Below are 26,205 nucleotides of genomic sequence, written 5' to 3'. Positions count from 1 at the left end.
TCAGTAATGACATATTGAGTCTTGGTAATGGGAAAACACAAAATTGATATGGGTGATGGGGATTACAAAAACAATAAATCTATGGAGGAGATGATCGAGTTAAAGATCCAGGAGAGGGCACTCAAGAAGGCCGAGCGCGAGATCGAGGAGATCAGATGAGATATAGTGAGATCAATAATGACACATTGAGTCTTGGTGATTGGGTTCGTAAAACATAAGTGTATTTTTGTGATACAAAGACTCATCATCACGTTTGCTTTTGGGAGTGGCTTCAGAATAGAAGTGTTAGAGATATTTTTACCTTTTACATGCGGGACCAAACCCTTTATGTTTTAATTTTAAAGGTATGAATTGTATTTTACAAATGAAATGTGATGATATTAAACAGTGTTCCAAAGTCCAAAGAAAAAATACAAAACAGGAGCAGAGCAAACATGGACCTCTACAAAAATTAGAGGTAGGATAAGGTGCCATGAAGGAGTAAGCATTTTCTGCTGAACGGTCCTGACATTGTATGACTTTTGGAGTTTAGTGTTTGATTGGTAATTAATGCAACAAATCTTGACTCCTTAATGATTTTATGCAAATGTCAAAATGCAGCAAAAACAATTTACCTTGGAAAATTTGAATGCCTCGTAAACATCATACTGAGTTTATTGGTCTATAGTCAAAAAACCTATATATTATGTCATTTGTGTAGTTTGAATTATTTGTTAAAAATGGGTTGTTTAAGATTTCTTTGGTTTTTAAATGTACATTTTAATTCTTTTTTTGTAGTTTTAACTTGTTAAAAGTTTATCAATAACTTCTACTATATTGCTCCAAGGAAAACATGTACATTTATATGTAATGTTACTGTAATGAAACCTTTGTTTTGAATTGGTCAGAGGAATCGGAAGTTTCAGGTACTATTTGATTTTAGCCTATATTTAAGCTTTGGCGTTCTGATATATCATTAAGCAATGAATCAATGTTATAGTTGGAGTCAAGGATTTCAAATGTCCATATCTTCAATAAGAAGATTGAGAGTAAGGTCATAATCCTCATCAAAGTTAAGTAGTCTACACTACATGAACATGTATTATATCTGAGGGTTTCAATTTTTTGCAATGAATCAAACTTAATCTTGAAGGATTTTCAAAATGCATGCCTGAGACAAGGTTTAAAAAGTTTTTATTTGAAATTGAAGTTTTCATATTTTCAAATTTATTTTAACGAAAAAAAATACACTTAATGTGAATATTAAACATTGAGTTTTGACTTTCATTTGCAACCATATATGTGTATTTGATGATTCAACTTTGAAATGGCCATTAAGTACATTTGTAAATGCAGTACCAGAGGCCAACCTACTAAGTTTTATCCGAATTATATCAGGTTTATCTTAGTGTACGTGTCAGGAATCAAAAACAATCCCAGCAGGCATACGACGTTGTACCAACGTTGAAAATACGTTGATCATGGTTGACGACGTTGATCAACCAAAATACAACGTTGTGCGACGTTGAAGAAAAAGACGTTATCAACATGACAAATTTTCAACGTTAGTTAGACGTCAGATATTCTGACCAATATCGACCAAATTTCTCATACATATATTTATAAAATTGTATTTTTCATAATTTCGTGTAATTATTGAATTCTGTAATTTGTGGGCATAAAAAGTGAAAAAACATCATCAGTGATGGCAAAAAATCGCACATGTAATGAATTTACATGTATGCGGAAAGCGCGCGATAGGCATTGATCTTGTAAACCCCCCCCCCCCCCCCCCCCAAATATCTACACAGCTTGAAATGATTTAAGTAACTTTATGAATCATTTATATATATAGTGTTAATGAATAAAACTGTTGATAGTGAAATAAATTCAGTTATGGCGAAAGTTAGCGCATGTAAACAAATTATGCGGCAAGGTGCGCGATAGCCATTGATCTATTGCACATCCTCCATATCTGCTCAGCTTGAAAGCGCATGCTGGCCAGACAAGTATTAATTACTGGCGCGAACAAATTACCGCGCCAACTGAAACAAAGAACCAGTGTCCAGCTGGGGATAAGATATCCTAGCTGGGAAGCCATTTTGAACGCCATTCCAAACTTGAGACCGTGAGGAGCAGCATTTATAAATTCTACATCGACCTTTAATACAAGGACATTTTGGATTTCATCCTCTAAAATAGTAAAGTAAGTGTTTCTTTCAATTATATAATGCATGTTGTATAATGTTTTTATTTTTTTCAAGCTAGAAAAAAATGCTTAACCGCATGGCGCATGTTTTTGAATTCACCACTAACGAACAGAGAATGCATGTAAAAATTGATCGATCTCTAACTTACATTAGTCTAATAATATCAAAGTATTGTTAGCCTTGAAAATGTCTTTAAGTTTCTGGTGTTTTTTGTGGTGTTTTTATTTTTATTTTTCACCACTAACGTTAGTAATGTTATGTACGATAGTTCACACGTATCACGAATGACTCTTTGGACGAGTTAACTAAGAGAATTTCCGATTTACGTACAAGTTAACAGAAGAGTGAAAGTTTTAATACTCAATAAGTGTACCCAGGCAACTGATCGAAGCCGTTTTGTAATACGAGTTTTTTGAGTTCCGTTTGTGTGTTACGGTCTTATTACTTCAGTATCTTTTCACACACTTTACATGCAAAAAATATTTGGAATGTAAATTTATATATTGCAGTAACACTACAAACTGAAAGTATGAATGAAAATGAACAATTGCATTTCAGAAATTCTTGCTTCAAAAGATTGGAGGTACAGATGGTACTGACCACATGAAGAAAGCAATGTTAAGGTAAATAAAGAATGATGTTACTGAATAATTAAAGATCATTTATTGAAAAAATCAATGTATGACATTGTATTCAGAGTGATATGAAATACTAAGTATTTGAAGTATGACATATTTCAATTTATTTTCAGAACTATGACAAACTCGTACATGGCTGGTCTAAACATGAAGGGAAAACGGGGAAAGAAAGCTTTTGGTTCCTCCCAACTCTACCTCCTTATAAAAGGTAAAATGTTTTCTGATTTTTACTACTGTCAAATTTCTCATTTGTAGTACATGTAGATTGAAACAATTAAAACATAATTTGATTAGTTGGTGCAGACGCAGAGTACTGTAGATTCCTCATTTTTCATGATTACTTCATTTTGCGATTCAATTATTTAATGCATCAAATTGCTAGAACACATAATTTTTATCATATATATTCATTAAATTTACACCTGCCAAAAATTAATAGGGAGATCATAAAATCCGTGAGATGTGCTTTTGGCAATTTTACATGGATATTAATTCCTTGTGTTTAATTAGGAATCTACAGTATACATCTATTTAAAAATGGTGTGTTATCTTTATGGCAATATAATTGAAATTAGATCCCGTGATCTACAAGGAAAAAGCCACTGGAGCAGATCAAAGGATCCAATTTTGGTTGAATTGTCTTTATGTAAAGAAAAAAATATATACAGAGGAACATATATTAAAAAGCACCTTTATGTCTGTTTCAGAAACTGTATTGACATCTCATACACAGTATACAGAATCAAAATTCAATGAAGATTTGGCTAAATTCCTAAAATATGCCCCGGAGCGTGTGGGAGGAGGTGGAAGAAGGAGAAGAGATTGACTTTTTTTCACGTTCACTTGACCAGAACTAATGATTTTACTCTTTTTCATCTTCTTAAACTAATGTTTTTGTGAAAAGCTGGCTACAGATGTGAGCTAGGTTATCCATCAGTGATTTTAAGTGATACTTTCAATTTATTTAACTGTTTCTCTCTTGAATAAATTGATTAATAATATTTGTTCTGGTGTCATGTTGTTCATAAAATAATTTGAGGCAAAATGATTCACTGCAATTAGCGAAAAAAAATCAGTGTTCAAGGTCAAACAGTTGTAGCATTTCAACCAAATATCAACTAAATTTAAACGTTGTAACAACGTCAGAAGACGTTAAATCAACGTTGAAACAACGTCAGATAACAACGTTGAATCAACGTCAAAATTTCAACGTCCATTCAACTTTCATATTCAACCAAAATTCAACGTCATTTCAACGTTGAGGCATGACGTTGTTTCAACGTTGAATCAACGTTAGAATGCCTGCTGGGATGTGTATTACTGATAAAAAACATGATTTATATGGTTGATGTATATTCCCTTTGAGAATGTATTACACCTTTTAAGAGTTCATCAATGCCATTGAAATAATTCAAATGTACACCATGGTCTAGCAATTGTAAAATGAAAGGGATAATTTTTACATGTAAGAAACTAATGGCAGCTTTTTAGAAATTTTACTTTTGTTGGTATATTTTGTTTTTTCGATGTATAGAGAATTTTTGATCGATCACAAATAATGCATACAGTAAACCTTAAAAGTTAAAAATAAGACTTTTTTAAACAATAGTTACATTTCAAATGTTTTTTTCTTTGATAAATCGACAAGTTAGATTTTGTTATTATTTTTTAATTCATTCATTATCGACACATTGCTTCTTCAACGAAGTCACATAGTTGTTTTTCTCAGCATGGTAACACACAATCTGCGTTACTTAAAAAATTGATACGTATCAAATTACATACACTGTTGGGGCACAAAATGATGAAAATAATATCAAAATATTCATAATTTGAATTGTACGTACAAGAGAATGATGACTCACTTTTATCAAAATATCATATAGAAAGAAACAGATTTTAGTGGGTAAGTTAATCTCTATCCTGAAAATCTCCTGTAAAGAAGAAATTTATTCTTGTAGAATTCTAAAACAAATGTATTGAAGCAAAATCAGAACGCTTGTTCAGAGTGGACTATATCTTTGTTAGGTTGACCGCTTTGCTTCCTCTGTAGCACCACCAAATGTTGACCACCTCCTCATCCGATGGTTGTGTACAAGTTCACCAGCTGACCTCAGGGGATCCCATTCCTGTTTCATCCTTGAAAGTTCATAATAATGAGGCCTGGATCACAGTTTCAATTACTGAGACACCAATGTTGTCTGCACAGGTTGGCATATTTACTCAAATATCTAGAATTTTTAACAGTCCAAAATCACCCACACTTTTTTGATTTTAAAGGATGTTTTTATCTGTCTTAAATTGTTCTTGTCAAGATATCAGCCTTCTTGATTTGCATGGAGTTGAGTTTTTACTGTTTTGAATCTAAGATATTGTACTGTAACTGATTTTTCTGCTGCGTATGTTTTGTTCAATACATTTACCTAAAAAACATTTATATATAAATTTGTAGGTTTGATTGTTAGCTAGAATATGAAAAAAAAGTCTTCTTCACCAATATTCTTCAGTAAAAGGTAGGTCTATTTATTACCTTTTAAGTATGAAGGAACATACTACACTACATTCAGATATCAGCAAAATAATTTAATGATTTACATATAATAGTTTTAATAAATACATGTTTGACACAGTAAGTTTTGTAATTTTAAAAATATAAATCCATGTAAGGAACATTTGTATTTAATTTTTAAACAAACAGAAAAATTATGTCTATTATAATGTTACTGATTTTTAATGTCAATATTTTGCTAATATGAAGACATGAGATGGGCATGTGCAGTATTTAGTATTGTCCAGTCAGAGACCATCCACTTTATACAGGAAGGAAAGAATTATCCTTTATACATAATAAATATATACATAAATAAAATGTTTTTTATGTCCTAAATATGTGTATCACAAATTATCATTTAAATGTCTACAAATAGTTTTCTCTCTCCTTTTTAGCAACAATTCAAACATAGGATTGCATGCATTGTTGATGAGACATGTTAATATATAGAGGTTTGTTTGTGTTGTAGCTATGATGAGCACCTCCTTGCGTGGAACTGCAGACAGATGAAGCATCCACTGGCAGACACACATTTAGGCGGGACATCTGTAGGGTCAATTGGCACCCTGGTCACACACAGCCACGATGTACAATGGTTACCATGTGGTGGACACAAAATATATCTCAGGTAATAACACACCTGTAATTAGTGTCATGAGGGCCACAATGTACAATGGTTACCATGTGGTGGACACTGAACATATCTCAGGTAATAACACACCTGTAATTAGTGATATGACGGCCACGATGTACAATGGTTACCATGTGGTGGACACAAAATATATCTCAGGTAATAACACACCTGTAATTAGTGTCATGAGGGCCACAATGTACAATGGTTACCATGTGGTGGACACTGAACATATCTCAGGTAATAACACACCTGTAATTAGTGATATGACGGCCACAATGTACAATGGTTACCATGTGGTGGACACTGAACATATTTCAGAAAATAAGACTTTTGTAATTAGTGTCATGGTGGCCACTATGTACAAGAGCTATGATGTGGTGTACATTATACATAATGTGGCCACTATGTACAATAGCTATGATGGTGGGGAAACTATACATATTTTAGGTCATAATGAACCTGTAACTAGTGTTCTGCTGGCCACAGTGTACAATAGTTACCATATGGTTGAACAATTTATTTTTTCTCATTGCTTGTAGTTTACAACATAGAAAATATTACAAACATATACACAATTTGTAAACACTTTATGAGTGAGAAAAGGAGAAATTATTCTGTACAAAATATATATGAAGTATAAATGTACATTTTTATGGAGATAAATATATAGGAATTAATATCCTTCATGTTAACAATACTGATAAGCTCACATTGTTTGAGAAAAAAAGTTCGTTAAATTGACAATATTTGGTCTATAAAGATAAACATTTTGATATATATATTTTTTCGTTCGTTTTTCAACACGGTGCAACACAAAATAAAGTGGTGGACACTAAACACACCTCGGGTAATAACACACCTGTAATTAGTGTTATGATGAGAACAATGTACAATGTGTACCATGTGGCGGACACTGAACATATCTCAGGTAATAACACACCTGGAATAAGTGATCTCATAGCCACGATGTACAATGGTTACCATGTGGTGGATGATTCTGGTTCATAACATGCCTGTAGTTTATATCCAAACTGTCACCTTGTACGTAGGTTACCATGTGGTGGTCAATAAACATACCACAGGTAATAACACACCTGTTATTAGTAGTAATTGAAGGTACTTTTCTGAGAAAGTGAATATACAATAAAGAAAATCAAAAGGTATAAAAACTGAAAATTTCCACATTTTTACCATTAGTTGGTTTTTTTTGGAGGAAATTCAAAACAATTTTGATGTTTACATTGAATCAAAGGGCAGACTGATTATCTACTGTTTGTCAGTATATATTCAGAATATTCATTTGGTCACACATATATCGAGAAATTTTTTATTTACATTGCTTGACCCATATCTCACCAATATCTCTAGATACACGTTTTTGACAGTGATAAAGGTCATGGTTTAATATCACTTAGGGCAAATGTTTCCAGGGTTGCTAATAAAGCCTTGTCAATTGGTTGTAGAAAGGGAACTTATTTAAGATTTACAAACATATCTTGTTTATTTTTTCATCAACTTTAACCTCTTTTTTTCTACAGATGGAAAGATGGATGTAGTACAACACTATGACAGAAATGTTTCCCTTGGTTACGGTGCTGATTGGTGTCATAGCAACGTCTACAACAGCCTCGTAGCAACGTGATCATTTTATAATTATTCCTTGCAATTATGGAATTTTACAATGAAAAACTAGGATGTTTGATAAATAGAAGTAATTTTGGAAAAAAGTTTATTCTTTTCTTTTGGTTGTTATTTTTTTTCAATTTTGCAATGTTAAAAAGATCACAGTTCCAATTTTGTTTGTTCCAAAGAAATTTTTCGTGAGGATAACTCCGTGGGTCCAATACATATTATATAACTTTATGTAAAGTTATGGAAATTTTTAATGATATTGATATAGTATGTTTTAGGGTTTTCTTTTTAAAAGATTTGGCTGAATTCACAATTGTATTACGTGTGTAATGTTGCATTAAAGACATCTTTGTATTGCTAATAAAATATTAGGAACGCCCACTTAAATAATCTGACCAAAGAAACATTTAAATGTTATATTTACATTCCCCAGTGTCTTGTCTGTAATAGCAATAAAAATTAAATTTGTAATGTATAGTTCAATAATTTCATCAATGACGCAAATGACGTACTGTTGGGGCGCAAGCAGGGGTTTACATGCTGGTATATGAGATAAAAATAACGTAAACATGTCACTGATACATGTATATATAGGATATCTCATGATTTGCGATGGTATATGATTTTTATCCAACGAGTTGTGTGTTTTGTATCCCCGAGCCAAGCATGAGATCACATGTTTTACTAAGTAATTTATTAATCCCAATTTTTTCGGTAAAAAGTCTAATTGTGAGCCGCACAACACATTATCTACAAGACGTAACAACTTTACGCATGGAAAAAAGTTTAACAAACAAACATTTCATTTTCGAACATTTTTTATGAATTCATGAAAAATAATTGAAACGACATTAAATGCTTCACATTTATAACTCAACACTTTTCAACTGAATATTATTATTTAGTTTTTTATTATACGTCAATTAACCCAATCAACCGTCTAAACCTACGCAATGTTTAATTATGACGTCACCTCGCGTAAGAACACGCAGTGTAATATCAAAAATTAATCTCATGAGTGATATCCACCGTATATTGAGAAAAAACATTTGATAAAATATTTAATCGTACAATTGCTTGAAGTAAAAAGGAATCATTTCTGAGTACTAATATCGAGAGGCATTACGACCAAAATGATAACCTCATAATACTCAAAGAATGATTTCTGTTCCTTAGATATACATAAAGTAACCATTACAAGTATGAAATAAGACCACATTTAACAATGTTTTAAAACTGGTTCTCTTTATCTAAGTCATCTTTGAGGTAAGCTTCAGACACATTTCCTTGGACTCGTAAAACTATCGTTTTCCGTCCTCAGATTATGGTTGTAGGGGTAACCAGGGATGATGCTACATTTCCAGACTGTATTTATACCTTGACAAATTTTGGCCAGGAGAGCTACCGAACGCTGAGTACAGGAAGGGCACACCCAGGGGTATCCATTGTCAGCTTTGGCCAAGGTCTCTAGAACAGTAGGCAGTTATTTTACCCTAATATTTTTCACATTTTACAACAAGATATGAGATGAAATTTGGCCGTTAATCCTACATCATCATGTTGAGCATCCGACGATAATTTTGGTAGACTGATTGATTTATCTAGGCATAGGATGTGTAGTGGGAGTGCATTAATTACATAAATGTCAATTAAATAATCGTGTATCCTTGACTTTTAGTGTACCGTCTTCGTCAAACAAACTACAGAAAAATGCACGTGTTTTGAGAAGGATTGCTTTATGAACGGGTCATGTTCAATGTCCTCACTCTCCTACTAATGTCCCCTTTGTATCTAAATTTATTGACATGTGGATGAAGATCTTGTAAACAATACTCATCGGACATTGGTATCTATTGTGACATGAAGTCTTTAACAGTTTACACATGAAGAAACTCTGTATTATTTAACCGTCTGTAAAAGTAGACTGTGAAAGGAGTTTTCTTCGAGCCTAAATTGTTGTCGATCCCTTTTCTTGGTGGCATAGTTCTGCTCATACATGCAATATAAATTATGTCAACTTGCAAGATAATTATGTTGACATAATTTAATTTATCTTGCATGTAGGAGTCTGAAATATGCCACCATATATTTCATATGGGACGAACCGTATGATTTATCCAGGACACAGGCCAATGTCACGCTAAGAATATCCGTAAAATGTTCTTCGAATATATCATTTTGAATAATTGAGGACGATTTTTTCTTCAAATCATTAATGATAAGAGGGTTATTGTTAATTTAAAAAATTAAAAATGTTACAATGTATAACAGACTAATTATTATGTTAAGACAGCTAGTGTTTTATTGTAATTAAATACGATGTGTTCCTGTCTGTCTAAAATATATCTTGTTTTTAAATTTGTGTTCCACAGGAGGCAAGAAAATTGTGTTCATCAACTACAATACGTTAATTTATTCCATGACAAACAAATGTATATGAATGGACCATTAACAACGAATAAAAAAAACGTTTTGTTTCATATAATTATAATACACAGGAAAATTGTTTTCAAAAACCAGATCGACAAGGAAATGTTTTTTGGATTAAAAATAGATTTATTTAAGATATAGAGGAGGAAATATTCAGAGGATCCAGCAATGAAAAAGTTAAAGATGACCAACTTATACATGTATTTGCTTTTGCGGATTCCTGTAAAAGTCGATGTATTTGCACCTTTTCAGAAATTATTTGGATATTTGTGATATATATTAAGATTTTTGAAAATTGAACACAATAAATAAAATACATTTGCATAACAAATTTTCGTTCTAAATTTTTCAATTTTTCCGTGGCGTCATTTGATATGGGGGGGGGGGGGGTTGGGGTTGTCGTTGTGATTTTATGGTGGAATGATAAAATGAAGCTTTCTAGAAGAATTGACATAAAATAAAAAGTAGAAAATGTAAGCTTTGGAAATTTTGAAAAAATATTATCTCCTTGTGGTTAATTTTCCTAATCTCTTAATGAATGAATTCATTGTACCAATCTACGTTTGCAACACTAAAATAAATTGCAAATTTGATGCATTATTTTTTTATATCTTGAGATGACTCAATTTAAATACCAGATGGTAGAATTTTGTGGGGTTTTTGTTGTGCAAAAATAAGCATAATAAAAAAGAATGAATAAATCGATCATTTAAACCCCACCCCCGGATTAGGATCGTGAGGATACGGTGTTTTTTGTTTTTGTTTCTTTTTTAGTTCACCTGAGCCAAAGGCTCAAGTGAGCTTTTCTGGTCACAATTTGTCCGTTGTCTTTCGTTGTTGTTGTCGTCGTTGTCGTCGTCGTTGTTGTAAACTTTTCACATCTTCATCTTCTTCTCAAGAACCACTGGGCAGATTTCAACCAAATTTGGCACAAAGCACCACTAGAAGAAAAAGATTCAAGTTTGTTCAAATGAAGGGCCACGCCCTCTTTAAAGGAAAAATAATTAATAATTATTGAAAATGTTTTGGTATTTTTTTTAATTTGAGGTTGTGTAGATTCAAGTTTGTTCAAATCATGGTCCCCGAGGGAAGGGAGAGGCCACAAGAGGGGGATCAAGTTCTACATAGGAATATATAGAGAAAATCTTTAAAAATCTCCTTCTCAAAAACTATCAGGCCAGAAAAGCTCATATTAAAATAGAAGCATCTTCAGATAGGATAGATTCAAGTTTGTTCAAATCATGGTCCCCGGGGGTAGGGTGGGGCAACAATTGGGGGATCAAGTTTTACATAGGAATATATAAAGAAAATCTTTAAAAATCTTTGTCTCAAAAACTATTAGGCCAGAAAAGCTAAAATTAAAGTGGACGCATCCTCAGGTAGTGTAGATTCAAGTTTGTCCAAATCATAGTCCCAGGTAGTATGGTGGGGCCACAATGGGGGAATGGATTTTTACATAGGAATATATAGAGAAAATCTGTATAAATCTTCTTCTCATAAACTATTAGGCCAGGAAAACTCATATTATAATGGAAGCATCCTCAGGTAGTGTAGATTCAAGTTTGTTCAAATCATGGTCCCCGGGGGTAGGGTAGGGCTACAATTGGGGATCAAGTTTTACATAGGAATATATAGAGAAAATCTTTAAAAATCTTCTTCTCTAAAACTATTAGGTCGGAAAAGCTCAGATTATAATGGAAGCATTTTCAGGTAGTGTAGAATCAAGTTTGTTCAAATCATGGTCCCTGGGAGTAGGGCGGGGCCACAATGGGGGATAAATTTTTATATAGAGAGAAAATCTTTAAAAATCTTCTTCTCAAAACTATTAGGCCAGGAAAGCCCAAATTTGAGTGGAAGCATCCCCAGATCGTATAAAGTCAAGTTTGTTTAAATAATAGTCCAGGGGTAGGGTGGGGCCACAATGGGGGATGAATTTTTACATTTGAATATATAGAGAAAATCTTTTAAAATCTTCTTTTTAAAGACTATTTGGCCAGAAAAGCTTAAACTTTTGTAGAGGCATCCTCGGGTAGTATACATTCAAGTTTGCAAAATCACAGTCCCTAGTGGTAGGGCGGGGCCGTGATGGTGGTTTGAATTTTTACATAGGAATATATAAAGAAAATCTTTAAAATTATTCTGGGAAAGTTTTTGGTCCAAAACTCAGTACTTAGTGTGAAAGCACAGGTTATGCAGATTTATGTTTGATGAAACCATGATTCCCTAGAGAAAAGTGGGGCCATGAAATGGGGGGGGGGGGGTGGTATATAGAAATAGAGAAAAATCTTCTTACTGGTACAACAACAAAAGGGGCTTGGTATTTACCCCCCCCCCCCCAAAAAAAAATGGATATAAATTGGCAGATTTTCAATTTTTTTTTTAGCAAGATCTACTGTACTTAGTTGTCAAGATATTTTGATACTGTAATGCTAATTTGATCAGAGTTAAAGCAATTGTTGCTTAGGTGAGCGATGTGGCCCCTGGGCCTCTTTTTTTTTTGTCTTGTCAAGATTTTGGGTAAGTCTAACCGCCTCCCCCCCCCCTTACTTTCAATTTGCTTTAACGTCTATGTATTGTAGCATTTTAAGCTCACTTGAGCTGAAAGCTCACTTTCGGCTCAAGTGAGCTATTCTGATCACATTTGTCTGTCGTCCGTCTGTCTGTCCGTCTGTCTGTCTGTCTGTCCGACTGTCTGTCTGTCTGTCCGTCTGTAAATTTTTCACATTTCCAACATCTTCTCAAGAACCACTGGGTCAATTTCAACCAAACTTGGCACAAAGCATCCTTTGCCTAAAGGAATTCAAAGTTGTGAAAATTAAGGATCACGCCTTTTTGCAAAGGGAGATAATTAGGAATTTATGAAAATTTTCGAGAAATTTTCAAAAATCCATAACCATAAGACCAGGAAAGCTGAAACTTGTGTGAAAGCATTCTCAGGTAGTGTAAATACAAAATTGTGAAAATCATGACCCCTGGGGGTAGGTGGGGCCACAATGGGGGGTCGAAGTTTAACATAGGAATATATAGAGTAAATCATTAAAAATCTTTTTCTCAAAAATAAATCAGCCAGGAAAGCTGACACTTGTTTAAAAGCATCCTCATGTAGTGTAGATTCAAAGTTATGAAAATTATGACCCCCGAGGGTAGGGCGGGGCCACAATGGGGGATCGAAGTTTTACAAAGTAATATATAGAGTTAACCTTTAAAAATCTTCTTCTCAGAAACTAATCAGCCAGGAAAGCTGACACTTGTGTTGAAGCATTCTGAGGTAGTGTAGATACAAAGTTGTGAAAATTATGACCCCAGGGGGAAGGGTGGGGCCACAATGGGGGATCGAATTTTTACAAAGGAATATATAGAGTAAATCTTTAAAAATCTTCTTCTCAGAAACTAATCAGCCAGCAAAGCTGAAACTTGTGTGGTAGCATCCTCAGGTAGTGTAAATACAAAGTTGTGAAAATCATGACCCCCGGGGATAGGGTTGGGCCACAATGGGGGATCGAAGTTTTACATAGGAATATATAGAGTATATCTTTAAAAATCTTCTTCTCAGAAACTAATCAGCTAGCAAAGCTGAAACTTGTGTGGAAGCATTCTCGTGTAGTTGTGAAAATCATAACCTCTGGGGGTAGGTTGGGGCCACAATGGGGGGTCAAAGTTTAACAACTGAATATATAGGGTAAATCTTTTAAAATCTTCTTCTCAGAAACTAATCAGCCAGATGATTCTTTATAATTGTTAAGACTTAGGCCCCAGGACAATTCTTTGGCCTCACAAGAAGGTTCAGAGTTTGGTGTAGGTTTATTTCCCATATATAAACTATTGGTAAGGATCTTTTTGAGAACTGCAATACTTAACATATGATATGACTATAAAATCATCTTGTTAAAAAAGGGACTAATGATTATAAACATAAGAATATCCAGGGGAAAAATGGATTTTATTTATACAGGATCTACATGTATTATTGTACATTGTCAAGATAGTTTGTATTATGACTCCATTAAGCTGATTTTATCAAACCTATTGTTCATCAGGTGAGCGATGTGGCCCATGGGCCTCTTGTTTGATTTGAAGTGCAGAAAATTGCAATTTCCTATACCTGTATATCCCTGTCGTAAATGTACCCATATTTTAAGAGGACCCCTAAATAAAAACAGATGGTAGATGTTCCTGGATATTTGCAGGGTACACTAGGGTTGGTGTATATTGCACAATGTTAAATTTTGGAGTTCTGGTGTTGTAGTTTTTACGCTAAAAAATCCAAATCGGCCTGCTTAATTACGATAATTTTTTGAGATGTTTCATTTTTATTTATGTTACATGATAAAGGTTTATTTGATAAATCGATAGGTTTCAGTTTTCATAAAAAAAAAAATCACCAATATAATTATACAATGGTCGTTTTAAATAACCACCAGGGATCAGAAAACATTTATAAAATAAACAACTGTGTGGAAAATCTTGACCAAGAGTCATCACATTTTGCAAGAACTTATATGTGTTAAAATAATGAGATTTTTTTTATCTATTATTATTTGATTTACAAGCATTTTAATCTTTATCATTGAAACCTTTTTAATGAATGTCATTAATATGCTGTGTCTCTTGTAGCGATTAAGCGTCACAGAAAAACGATCGGGATCGAGATACAACTTTTGTAAAAGTAAAACAGACGATATTAGCCTCTTATATCGTCTCTTTTACTATTTTCTATATTCTATAACCAGCCTAGTCTATACCTCGATATTATGGATGATTTATATTAAGATTTATTGTTTTGAAACCCATTTCTGTGGTAAATAGGCTATCAATGCCAAATATATTCTTACTGAATACAGTAAACAAACTAAATGCAGTTTCACTATAGAGTATTGATGTTCTTAGTTTTGTAACATTTTCCCATTTTTTCTCAAAGAATTGGTAAAAAAATATTTTTCATTAAAGTATATCACGTTAATATATCACATTTTTTTTCAGAAAATATGCAGGAGTGAAATGAAAAACTAATAATAGCGGTAAAGTACAAAACAATAAAATAATGCAAATATTTTAAAAAAATATTTATATGCTCCGAATATTTCAATGGGTTATTTGTTTATAAGGTTTGGCAGGGATGTGAAAACTACTCACCATGTTTATTATAAATAAAAAATTCAATGACAAATATAACATTTTAACATGACTGAATAAATTTTGTAAGTTGGAAACTCTTTATTCTTCTAGAGGATATCATTTCTACAAGAAATCTACAGATACATTAAATACAGGGACAAGTGCCAACCTACCAAGTTTCAAACAATTCAGATCAGGTAAACCTTTGTGTAGGTATCAGGAACATGTACAACTGTGTGTATTAAATGTTTGAACAAATTTGATCTATAATATTCTCAAGAATGTACCTTTCCTTTTGAGCATTCATCAAAGACATGGAAATGCTTCAATTATTATTAATTAACACGTTCATTTAATTTTAATCTGTAGAAATTGTAAATGATATGGATTTTACAGTATAATACGGAGATAACCTATATAAAAATACAACACAAACAGGCTAGGTGTCTTACATGTACAAAAATGTATTAAACCCTAACAATGTATTAAAACAAGAGTGAACATTGTAGGGGTGGGAACTTTGGATACACTGCATCTGGATGGTTTCCTGTAAGGGGCAGAGAGTTGTTATAATTCTAACCAACGTGACAATGTGAAGGTTTGTATTTGTACAAAATCAGGATAATTATCATTATAAAAAGCATTATAAGAATCCTCTCTTATTAGGTCACCTGAGTGACTCGGGTGACCAACTTGTATTGCTATGCGTTTTCGTTCATTGTTGTGCAGTCGTCCTTCGTGCATTAGTATACTCTGTAAATAATTAATTTGAACATTTTCAGTGTTTGATTTTTTTAGTCTGTTAGCTAGGATTATCACGACTACATTAAATGTGTTAATGTGTCGTATATTTTGTGTAAAAACTGTAGACATGTATTAAATTTTTAAAAATTCCCTATGTTGTTGATCATTAAGCAGTGTACATGGTTATGATAAGCATGGATGCCAACAAGAAAATTGTAAAATTTATGGCCCCTGGGTCCGGGTTTCTTTTGTCTTAGGATGGGACTTTAGCGTTCATATACTAAATATGAATTCTCTACTACTGAAGTGTTAGCGGTCAAACTATGATAAAGATGGAGAGGGAAGTCTGTACCAAAATTGTAAAATTTATGCCCTCTCAGTCAGTGGTTCTGGTGTTAGGGGTTTGTAATATGTAAATCATGGAGCAATTCATTGAAATTATATATCATATATACTACCGGGCGTCTTGCAGAAAAACTAAGTACTTGCTATTGATGATGACTTTACTGAGTCAAAGTCGCTGGTGTGAGTGGGATGAGAATAATTTTTTTGGGAGGAGGGGTTGACTGGTCATCTACGTGCAGTATGAGGATCAACCAGAAATGTAAAATGCATGACCCTTCGATCAAAGGTTCTAGTGTGTGCAGGTGGGGGGTGGGGGGGCATCCAAAAACTGAGTAGGTGGTTTAGATGAGATAAAGATATTTTACCTTAATAGTTAAATTTATAACCTTATAGTTGAGAGAATCTGTTTCTTCTTTCTAAATACACACACACACACACACACACACACACACACACACACACACACACACACACACACATATATATATATATATATATATATATATATATATATATATATATATATATATATATATATATATATTTTAAATAATTTATGATTCACATGTTGGAAATAAAAGAACATTATTTAACCTGCCTCATGACAAAATAAGTCAACTAACTCATATTGGTCATAATTCTCCCATCTTCAGCAATTGAATAAAATCAAATATTTTGAAAATTCCATAATTCCAAATCCATTATCTTCTTAATTATTTGTAATCCCATGAATCATGTAATTATGTTTCTAAGCAAAATACTATTTTGTTTTAATAACTAAAATTGTGTACATTTTCTGTTATATCCAAACATTTTTTGACATATAATACATACACACGATTTGTTTACATATATGATACATACATGCAGTTTGTTTATATATAATACATACACAGAGTTTGTTTACATGTATATATATGTAGGTATACACAAAGTTTGTTTATATATGTAGGATACACACAGTTTGATTATATATGAAGATATACGCACAGTTTGTTTATATATGTAGGTATACACACAGTTTGTTCATATATATATATAGGTATACACACAGTTTGTATATATATATGTAGGCATATACACAGTTTGTTTACATGTAATACTGGATTTTCTTCACTTTACCTGTGATCAACTCAGCCACAAACAGGTTGTCTCTGGTGTCCACACATAAACCCCATGGTTTCTGTAAATGACAATTGTCAATGTAGCGGAGGAACTGTCCATCTTGATCCAGAATGTGGATACGGTGGTTGTCACAGTCTGCTGTCAGGATCCGACCCTGGCTGTCTGTTGTGATACCGAGTGGATAGAATGATCCCTTTGTAGAAGAGGAGGTAGGACCAGTGTAGGTAAACCGGAGATTCCCGGCCTGATTGACAACCACTACTGCACCGGCTCTATAGTCTGAAACACAGATATCTAGGTTCCTGTTCTCACTGATGAATTTACTGTTTATTATTCCACCAGATGAATAGAGAGGTTGTCCTTTGTTGTTGTACTGAATACTTTGTTTCTCTGTGGAGCCAGAGTAACACACAACTTTTGCTTCTTTATTATTATCAGTGACCATGACAACCAGGAGGTCACCAGAGGAGGTACTACAGACACTGCGAGGTCTCCACCCCCGTAGTCTGATTACTGTCTGTATCTGTGTATTCTTCACTATGTTCACAGTTCTATCATTGTCATCAGTATAAACTAGATCCCCACTCCTTGTCACTGCTATGTCCCGTGGATCGTTCCCTGACTTGGTTTGGACTGACTTCACTAGTTTTCCATGTAGGCTGTACAGTCTCATCTTGTTGTCCTGGCCACGCGTCCATAGTTCTTCATCCTTCAGACAGGACACATTGAGTAATCTATTAGAGTCTCCATACTCGGTGTTTATCCCTGTAATGATTTGTGGTACGTCAATGAGCGGTCTGTCCGGGGGAGAGGACTCAGCACCGGGGGAATCAATGGTGTAGACTTGTTCTTCTGTTTTAATAGATAATGCTGACAGAGAACCGATCGCAAACTGTTGATAAAGCTGTTCTTTGTTAATCTTCTGAGGGGTAAATCTTGGTAAGGACACTGTGAGTTTAGGAGGCAATTTTCTGAAGTCGGCGTTCCTGGATTTGTAGGCAGAGACAAGGCTGGCATCATTAGAGTCTAGTAACTTCCTCAAATCAGCAATACTCTGTGTGATTTCAGAAATGGTGCGTGTGATTTCATCTTCCTGTTTGTTTAAGACAGGCAGGTGTTTGGTGTCCATTTCATTGAGATCAGATTTCAGTTTTTGGATCTTGGTGTCTATTTCTCTGTGCAAGGCTTCTCCATGTTTGTCTATATCTGATGTCAATTTCTGGTTGTTTTTATTCAGAGCAGCTTTCTGAACTGAGATGTTTGAGGCAATCTTTTGATATTTAGGATAAATGGATTTCTCTAGTTCTTTTAGATCCATCTCAATGACTTCTTTTTTTCTGTCCATGTCTTTTTTTATTTCTATAAAATTATGGCCGTGATGTTCTTCAGAGGTAGCACATTTTACACAAATAGGAATGTCACATTGTTCACAGTGAAGTTCACATTGTTTTGTGGAATGTTTAGGACACTTTGGGTAATTTGGAGTAGATCCTCGCTTTTTAAATGGTACTACTTTGTGTTCTGTGGATTCATCGGAGAGATGTTCCCCCACACAGGCTTTACACAGATATATGTGACAAATGTCACAGTACATAGGTGGGCCCGGGGTATCACAGAGACGACACCGTAACACATCCTGGGCACTGCGACGGGGATGCATGGTCAGGTTACTGGAATAGATCCTGAAATAAAATATCAATATTTATTTATAACTATATATCTCTTAAAGTTCCTGGTGTTTTTTGCCTTTAAGAAAAAATTTTCATTGAAATTTATCTCTAGCATACTTTGACATTTCCCAATCCTTGCATGTTAATGGTAACTATTAATTTCATAAAAATATTGAAACAATTACTGGGTCTAGTTGAATAAAAAAGATATAATTATAGTTATTATTGATTCAAAGTAGACTATCTGTTATTCCAAAAGTTACAAACTGATTTACCTTAAACTTCTATCATGGCGGCTCCAGGTATTTACTTTTCCTTGTCTGGTTACCTGCCTAAAATCACGTGATAGATTTAAATGTCAGGGACAGACTAAATCGATGACCTATCTCTTTCTTTACAGTCTGATCAAAGCCAACCACCATACTTGTTTACTTGATCCTACAACGAAATGAAAAGGTTGGGCTGGCTTTAGTCAGACTGTTTCTCTTATATTCCCCTCTATCTGTCCTGTGTTAGGAATCATTTAATTATTAAAGCATTGTAGAAGTCTCTGAATATGTAATATATTAAAAGAATTTTCAGCCAGCAAGTGAAAATTAAATTAGAACGTTAATACGTATTACATGTGTAGAAGGCTTAGATATAACTAAAACCATATACAATTTACGTATATCAAAACTTATCTGATTTATGTAATAGATGAGATATGAAATGATTTAGTTAAATAAAGTTGGTGCGTTGCCGTGAAAAATAATGACGTATTTAAATTGAAACAACCTTGCACTTTATTCTTTGGAATGCCAAAAGGATATCCATAATAAAATAAAAAGAATATCATCGGTAACAAGTGGTTTTTATGTTGGGGGCAAGTTGTCTTGACTGGGGCAGGATGTGCTGAATTGGGGGCAGATTTTCTTGACTGGGGCATGGTGTCCTGAATTGGAGGCAGGTTGTTTCTTGTTGTCTCTGTGGTGACATGTTTTGGGGGAGAGTTGTTCTGACCTTCATATCAACCACCAAAGATAGCATTTTACTAAATATACTAGTAGTTACATCTCTCTCTCTCTCTCTCTCTCTCTCTCTCTCTCTCTCTTTCTCTCTCTCTGTGTGTGTGTGGGTGTTATTTATCATTAGGGCCTCGATATATGGGTCCCCTAGAGTCATTAGTCATTTATTCCTTCTATCCATCCTTCCTTCCATCTGGATATCCGATATTAATTGTACAGAGCATATAGTTGATTTTCCTTTGGCCCAATTTGGCTCATACTTCACCTACAGAGTGTCTTTGGGTAAAAAATGTTCAGTGACTTGGAACAAAGTTTGTATGGTAACAGGACATAGAAGACCTATGTGTAAAGTCCTTGTTTTGGGGCATATATAGTTTTTCCTTTCCCATAAGTCTGATCGAATCTGTAATTAAGTAAAAGCCTTCTCTGTGCCATGAAGACGCATAAGACCGGTGTTGATCCGTGGTTTCCCGGGTGCTAGGCGGATGAGATTCATTGACTCCCTGTTACAGTTTCGATGTTGTATGTACCGGTATTTGTCTATTTTTTGTTATCCTGTACTGGTTTTCATAATTAGTAGCAGACGGGAACAATTTCTCTGGTTTCATTTAGTACTAACAGACACAGTATCTGAGTTGAGAAAAAAAGTTTACTTATTTATTTTTGTTCTATTTGTAGAATTAGAGGTCTTTGGAAAACTTTGTTGTCTCAATGTATTTTATTTGTAATTTCTATTGTTTTAATGTTCTTTGCGTATGTTACCGTATTCGTTTAAGTTTGATGAATAGTTTATTATTTCTTTATATACTAGAAGTAAAGTGAGTGGAGTATATTTTTAGAGCTGTCGCAAATAGAGTTGTAAATGTATATGTCGTATTTAGTGACTCTAAACAGTGTAATTTGTAAGTAAATGTCATCAGTATTTCAAGTAAAGTGTATAGTTATTCAGTATATATAATATTATATTTCGTGAAATGCAAGGAAATGTAATGCAGCGCTGTCACGTGCACCACTTTGTCTCACTGTTATGTACGGTGGGCCATGTGGTTCCTTATTTGTATTATTGTGTATGAGTAACTCAATGTGTATGTTCTGTGCAAACAGGTCCCTAATGGAGTATCGAATGGATACATAGTAAATGAAGTTCTGAAATAATCCTGTGTTCCTACCTGACCTCTAAGTTTCGATGACTGTTGACATAACCCATGAATTTGTTTCGCAATTACTAATGAACATAAATTGTGAAAATTTTGTGTTTTGTGTTTTTAATTGTTTCACTCTGGAGATGTCGTTTAACCTTCTTTGTCAACCCGCAACACGGACGGGACACCAGTCCATTGCAGGTTTCTCCCAGCGTAAACCGGTGTTATATAGTGCCTTTTTCCCCTAGCCATCTTTCCCCCCGGAAAAATGGCTATATAGTAGTTTTGCCCCCCGGAAAAATCGCAGCACAGTTAAGGCTGTCAATAAACTCCGTTCAGACAAAAAGTACGGGAAATGTGCATTATGACATCACAGTATATTACAAACCTCGAAAGTACTTATTAATCTATTTATTAGTAAAATTAACTTATACTAATCTTTTAATTAAAAACAACAAATGCTATTACTTACAATTTTGATGTCTGTTATATCGTACACACTGAAAAATAAGCGAGATGTCGTTCTCGCTGTACTACAAAATATGACGTCATATGCTTCAAAATGACGCATTAAGTTAAATCATTGAAGGCTATCGTGCAGTTTTATAGCGAAGAAAAATAAATGTCATACATTAACGGAAAAGTATAAATGAATATTTCGTTTCAAATTATTATTAGTAGAATGCTACCTATATAGTCTTATTTCCATTTTGTTAAAAGTATGCATCGTATAAAGAAGCCACCTCGGTTTTGTATAAAATATTGTTTATCTAAAATCTGAGTACCTAAATAAATCACTTAATTGCAAGGGCATACACTTACCTGATCCCGACAAACTTTTACATGTGAATTTGAAATATGCTATGTAACTTAAAAACTTCTACGATCCTAATTAATTATTTTTTAATGAAATTAACCCTGTGAACTTCAAAATTATTCAACATATGCATTATAAATTACGGTTTCTACTAACAAATATTCTTATCTTAAAAAATTCGCACCGTGTTTCAAAATCTGCGATATAACATCAAGTTATTTCAAAATTCAGTTGTGAATTTTGACATGATTATGCCCTTGCAATATTGAATTTTTTAAATGACCTCAAAACCACAAATACATCTGCTTGTACCATGCGACTGCCATATCACGTGACCACTATGAACATAAAATATTGTACTGTTATATATATATTTTAGAAATATATTGCATTTGAGTGACTGTTATTGATTTTAAAAAGGACATGCCAGTTTAACTAAAGTATACGTGTTTTCATCACAAAAATCTGCCCATATTTTTATTGACCGCCTTAACTGTACTGCGATGTCTATATAGCAGTTTTTCCCCCACGGAAAGCTGACTATATAGTGGGTTTTCCCCCGTTTTATAGCCAGATTACCCCCCCCCCCCCCGGAAAACCTACTATATAGTAGATGTTCCCCCTTTTTTACATTCCGGTCATGTTTATGGCGGACCATTCGTGGCAATAATTTGCAATTACTGATATGATATTAATTTCTCATAATAACGGATAATTATGGCACTTATTAATATATAGAATAAAATACATGGATTTTCCACCCCTGATATGAACAAAGGCACGCGCCTTCATAGCATTCCTGTGTCATCACTATTTATTTCACCTTTTGTTACACCTTTTTGGAACACCTTTTACACGGATTTCGGAATACCTCTAATCTTAGTCATCTAAATGATGCTTATCTACAGTTTTGACTTTGACGTTATGACATTAACATTTTTCGAAGAACACGTCAGAATACATTTGAGTGAAAATATGCCGGTTTGAAACCCTAATTTTCCCATGTATTATCATCTTTGTATAAACTCCTCCCAGGAAACTAACTGACCAATCTTGACTTAATTTTGTAGAAGAAGGGAATAACAATAAATTAATACCGTTAGAATTGACGATCTTAAATATAATCGTATATTTCTACTTCTAAATATCAAACAAGAGAAAGGGTGCAATGATATGATGGGAAACTGAAATGTTTTACTTCGATTGATGGGGTTCTAAATCATGGGTAAGGGTATCATGATTGATTATGTATTAAAGGCATGTGTAAAGTTGGTATTTACAATTTTGTTTTAAAGTCACGCATATTCATAGTCATGTCTTTAAGCACATTTTTTACGAAACGCGAGGTTTTATGATGTAAACAATTTAAAAAAATAAATAAAACTTTACAACCTGAACAAAGTCGGTATCTTTGCTTGTTACTTTGGAAAATGTGAAATGGAGCCTGAACTAACCTTATGTATATATTATCATTCACTGCGTGCTAATTTTTCCGCTTTTTTTTTTGCAACGTGGTTTATACATATACAATTTTGAAAACGATGCCATATAAAAAAAGATACACTAACCGAAAAATCTTACCATGCTATTCATTTCGTATTTTTGCAATAAAGATTTACTTGTATACCATATTATTTCTTCGAACAATGAAAAGGGGTAATTTAAAAATTAAAACAAACACATTTTTTTGATGAACTGACTCATTTTTTTTTTATATAAGCTTGTTCTAATCAATTGGCAAGTAAAAAAAACTTGTATATCAAGTGCGTTTTTGTTGGTCATTTATTTTTTTTCGGTTGCTACTTTTATGAATAAAAATTTATTGATTTATTTATTTATTATATCATTAGTCATCTTATGAATTGATTAAATGTTTTGAAGAATAATGAATTTACCCGCGTACCCTTTTTAATATTCTTGTTCGAAAATTTAAAAAGAAAATCAGAATTTAACGTAATTTTTAACCATTTTGATAAGGAAATATATGAGTGAGTATATTTTCAAATGATGTTTTTACTTTTAAATGACCGTAAAAATATGGTGATGTTGTCAACTAAAGTTTCTGAGATATATGGCCCTAAAAAAATACACTATTCATTATAATTGGGTTTAAAACATCAGGCTCGGAAACATCAAGGGCCCCCTACTCTGGGGGCTAAAATGTTCAGGGTCATATACTAGTGCTATACTACTAACAGTATTCAATCATTATAATTGGGTTTTAAACATCGGGCCCTGAAACATCGATGGCCCCTACCATGAGGGCTTAAATTTTCAGAGTCATCTACGAGTGGTAAACCACTGCCACTCTGAATATATGGTGATATGGTTATCTCTAGTTTATGAAACATGGGACCCTTAAGAATATGCACTATATTCATTACAATATGATTTTAAACATCGGGCTTTGAAACATCGGAAACAAAATTTATCTAAAACAGAGGTTTAGACTGGATAAAATTTGCACAAACAAACAGACGGAGTGATAGATTTATTTTAAAAAATTCTCAAAATATTTTTCACTCACAAATTCAGAACACAGAATTATGCATATAAGTGCATATTTTGTAAAATCAAGTACTTTTTCAATTAATTACCTAAATTAATTAGGTTTTACGTATAATTCCATTACACACATGTTCAATTTTCGGCATTGTTTATAAAAATAATAAATCGGCAAAACGAAACTTAACCTGTACAGTGAATGCAGATATACAACCTGGGAGTATAGAAACATTGATTTTAATCCTTACTGGGTTTCCATAATTATTTTTTATAAAATCTGAACCAAAAAGGTGAGGGAGAAACCCTACTATGGGGGAAAAGCTACTATATAGTAGCTTTTCCCCCCAGGGGGAAAAGCTACTATATAGTAGGTTTTCCGGGGGGAGAAGCTACTATGGGGGAAAAACTGCTATACAACACCGGTACCCAATTTCTGCTTAACATGGGCTGAGACCTTGTAGATAAAGTACATTGTCTAAGTGCACAACACATACCATCAAGAGACCAGAGGAATTTGAAGCAGCATTTTGGTTACTTGTCCAACGCCTATGACTACTGACCCATGTGCTCCATCCATGCTATGTAGCTGAAGTTTAAATTAATCACAGACTAATCCATGCATAGTACACTCCAGTCGAAGGTTATAAAATAAAACCCATTTTAACAATGTAATCATTATTTTGAATAAATGTGTCATTTTGTAAACCAAAAACTGCTTGATGATATGATTGTAAACTGTGGGTTTAAATAAATTGTGGACAGTTGTATGCAGACAAATTAGATTATGATTCCGCTTTGTGAGTGGCCATTATTTGAAATTTTTAATAAATAATATATTTAATAAACCAAGATAAAGACAAAATATAAGCCAAACTTATCGGCTTGAGAAAAGGAAATGCCCAAACAGATTAACAGTATTTATGGCTACCAGTCTACCAGATTAACGTCTGGAATTCGCCATAAATTACAAACAGGAGGACAAATTCAGGAACGTGGTCGCACACCGGACAAGCCGCTACTACGTTCTACCTGACCAAACCGGATATGCTAAAATAGGCCTGTTAGCAATGCTCTCAACATAGAAGTATTGAACACAACTTCTTCACACAATTACAGCTATTTACAAAAACAAATGAAACTAAAGCAAAGCTAGTTGGAGAACAACGCGTGGATCTTCCGTTAATGTCGAAAGTAAAGCTAGAAGTTCCTCCAAGAAGCAGAGTTCTTTAACCAATAACCGTAAATAACTAAAACAAAAAGAAAAAATCGAATCATTCTTAGTTCGAGTTAATTAAATCCGAATTATTTTAAATACGAATTAACAAACATCTTTTTGATTTCAAAAACGACTTAGCAAATAAAAATCCGAATGTGTTTAAGAACGATTTAACAATTATCGAATTATTTAAGGTTAGAGTGAATTTAACTTTGAACATAACACTTTTTTCTTATCCAAGAATGCAGAAACAAAATTTCCGGAAAAATCAATTTTTAAAACCCCAATATCTCTGTAGTGCATCGTCTGATTTTACAACGGATTTCAGCATTAGATTCAGGTTAAAAAGTTCTTTGTTTTTGCTAAATCATTGATATCAAATTATTGCTCAGGAAAGAGTTATCATAAATAGACTGTGTAGCCATCCTGGTTCCTAATTTGAGGG

The 26,205-nt window shown here is 33.5% G+C and overlaps 3 protein-coding genes and 1 long non-coding RNA gene across 4 annotated transcripts in view; 2 read left to right on the top strand and 2 right to left on the bottom strand.

Moving 5' to 3' along the window:
- LOC128165670 (tripartite motif-containing protein 3-like) overlaps nt 1-19,383 on the bottom strand; it is a 29,964-nt gene extending 10,581 nt beyond the window's left edge. Inside the window, exon 1 of the mRNA XM_052830438.1 lies at nt 19,349-19,383. The gene's annotated coding sequence lies outside the window, so the exon portion shown is untranslated. The remainder of the gene's footprint in view (nt 1-19,348) is intronic.
- Nucleotides 49-3,829, top strand: LOC128164746 (uncharacterized). Its single transcript, XM_052828740.1, has 6 exons — nt 49-136; nt 389-457; nt 2,523-2,587; nt 2,748-2,812; nt 2,941-3,035; nt 3,535-3,829. Exons 1-6 carry the CDS (start codon nt 49-51, stop codon nt 3,651-3,653), a joined length of 501 nt encoding a protein of 166 aa, XP_052684700.1. The 3' UTR covers nt 3,654-3,829.
- LOC128165684 (uncharacterized) lies at nt 4,723-8,092 on the top strand. The gene is made up of 4 exons (XR_008241081.1): nt 4,723-5,036; nt 5,280-5,340; nt 5,848-6,006; nt 7,551-8,092. It is a non-coding gene; the product is annotated as an uncharacterized LOC128165684 (long non-coding RNA).
- LOC128165679 (E3 ubiquitin-protein ligase TRIM36-like) lies at nt 17,237-19,066 on the bottom strand. Its single transcript, XM_052830455.1, has one exon. The coding sequence runs from the start codon at nt 19,061-19,063 to the stop codon at nt 17,369-17,371; it is 1,695 nt and encodes a 564-aa protein (XP_052686415.1). The 5' UTR covers nt 19,064-19,066; the 3' UTR covers nt 17,237-17,368.
- Nucleotides 19,384-26,205: the final 6,822 nt, after the last annotated feature.

This window comes from Crassostrea angulata, chromosome 10, assembly GCF_025612915.1.
Source record: "Crassostrea angulata isolate pt1a10 chromosome 10, ASM2561291v2, whole genome shotgun sequence".
Lineage (NCBI taxonomy): Eukaryota > Metazoa > Mollusca > Bivalvia > Ostreida > Ostreidae > Magallana > Magallana angulata.
Note: the sequence above shows the minus strand (reverse complement) of the source record. Positions and strands in the feature narration are given on the sequence as shown.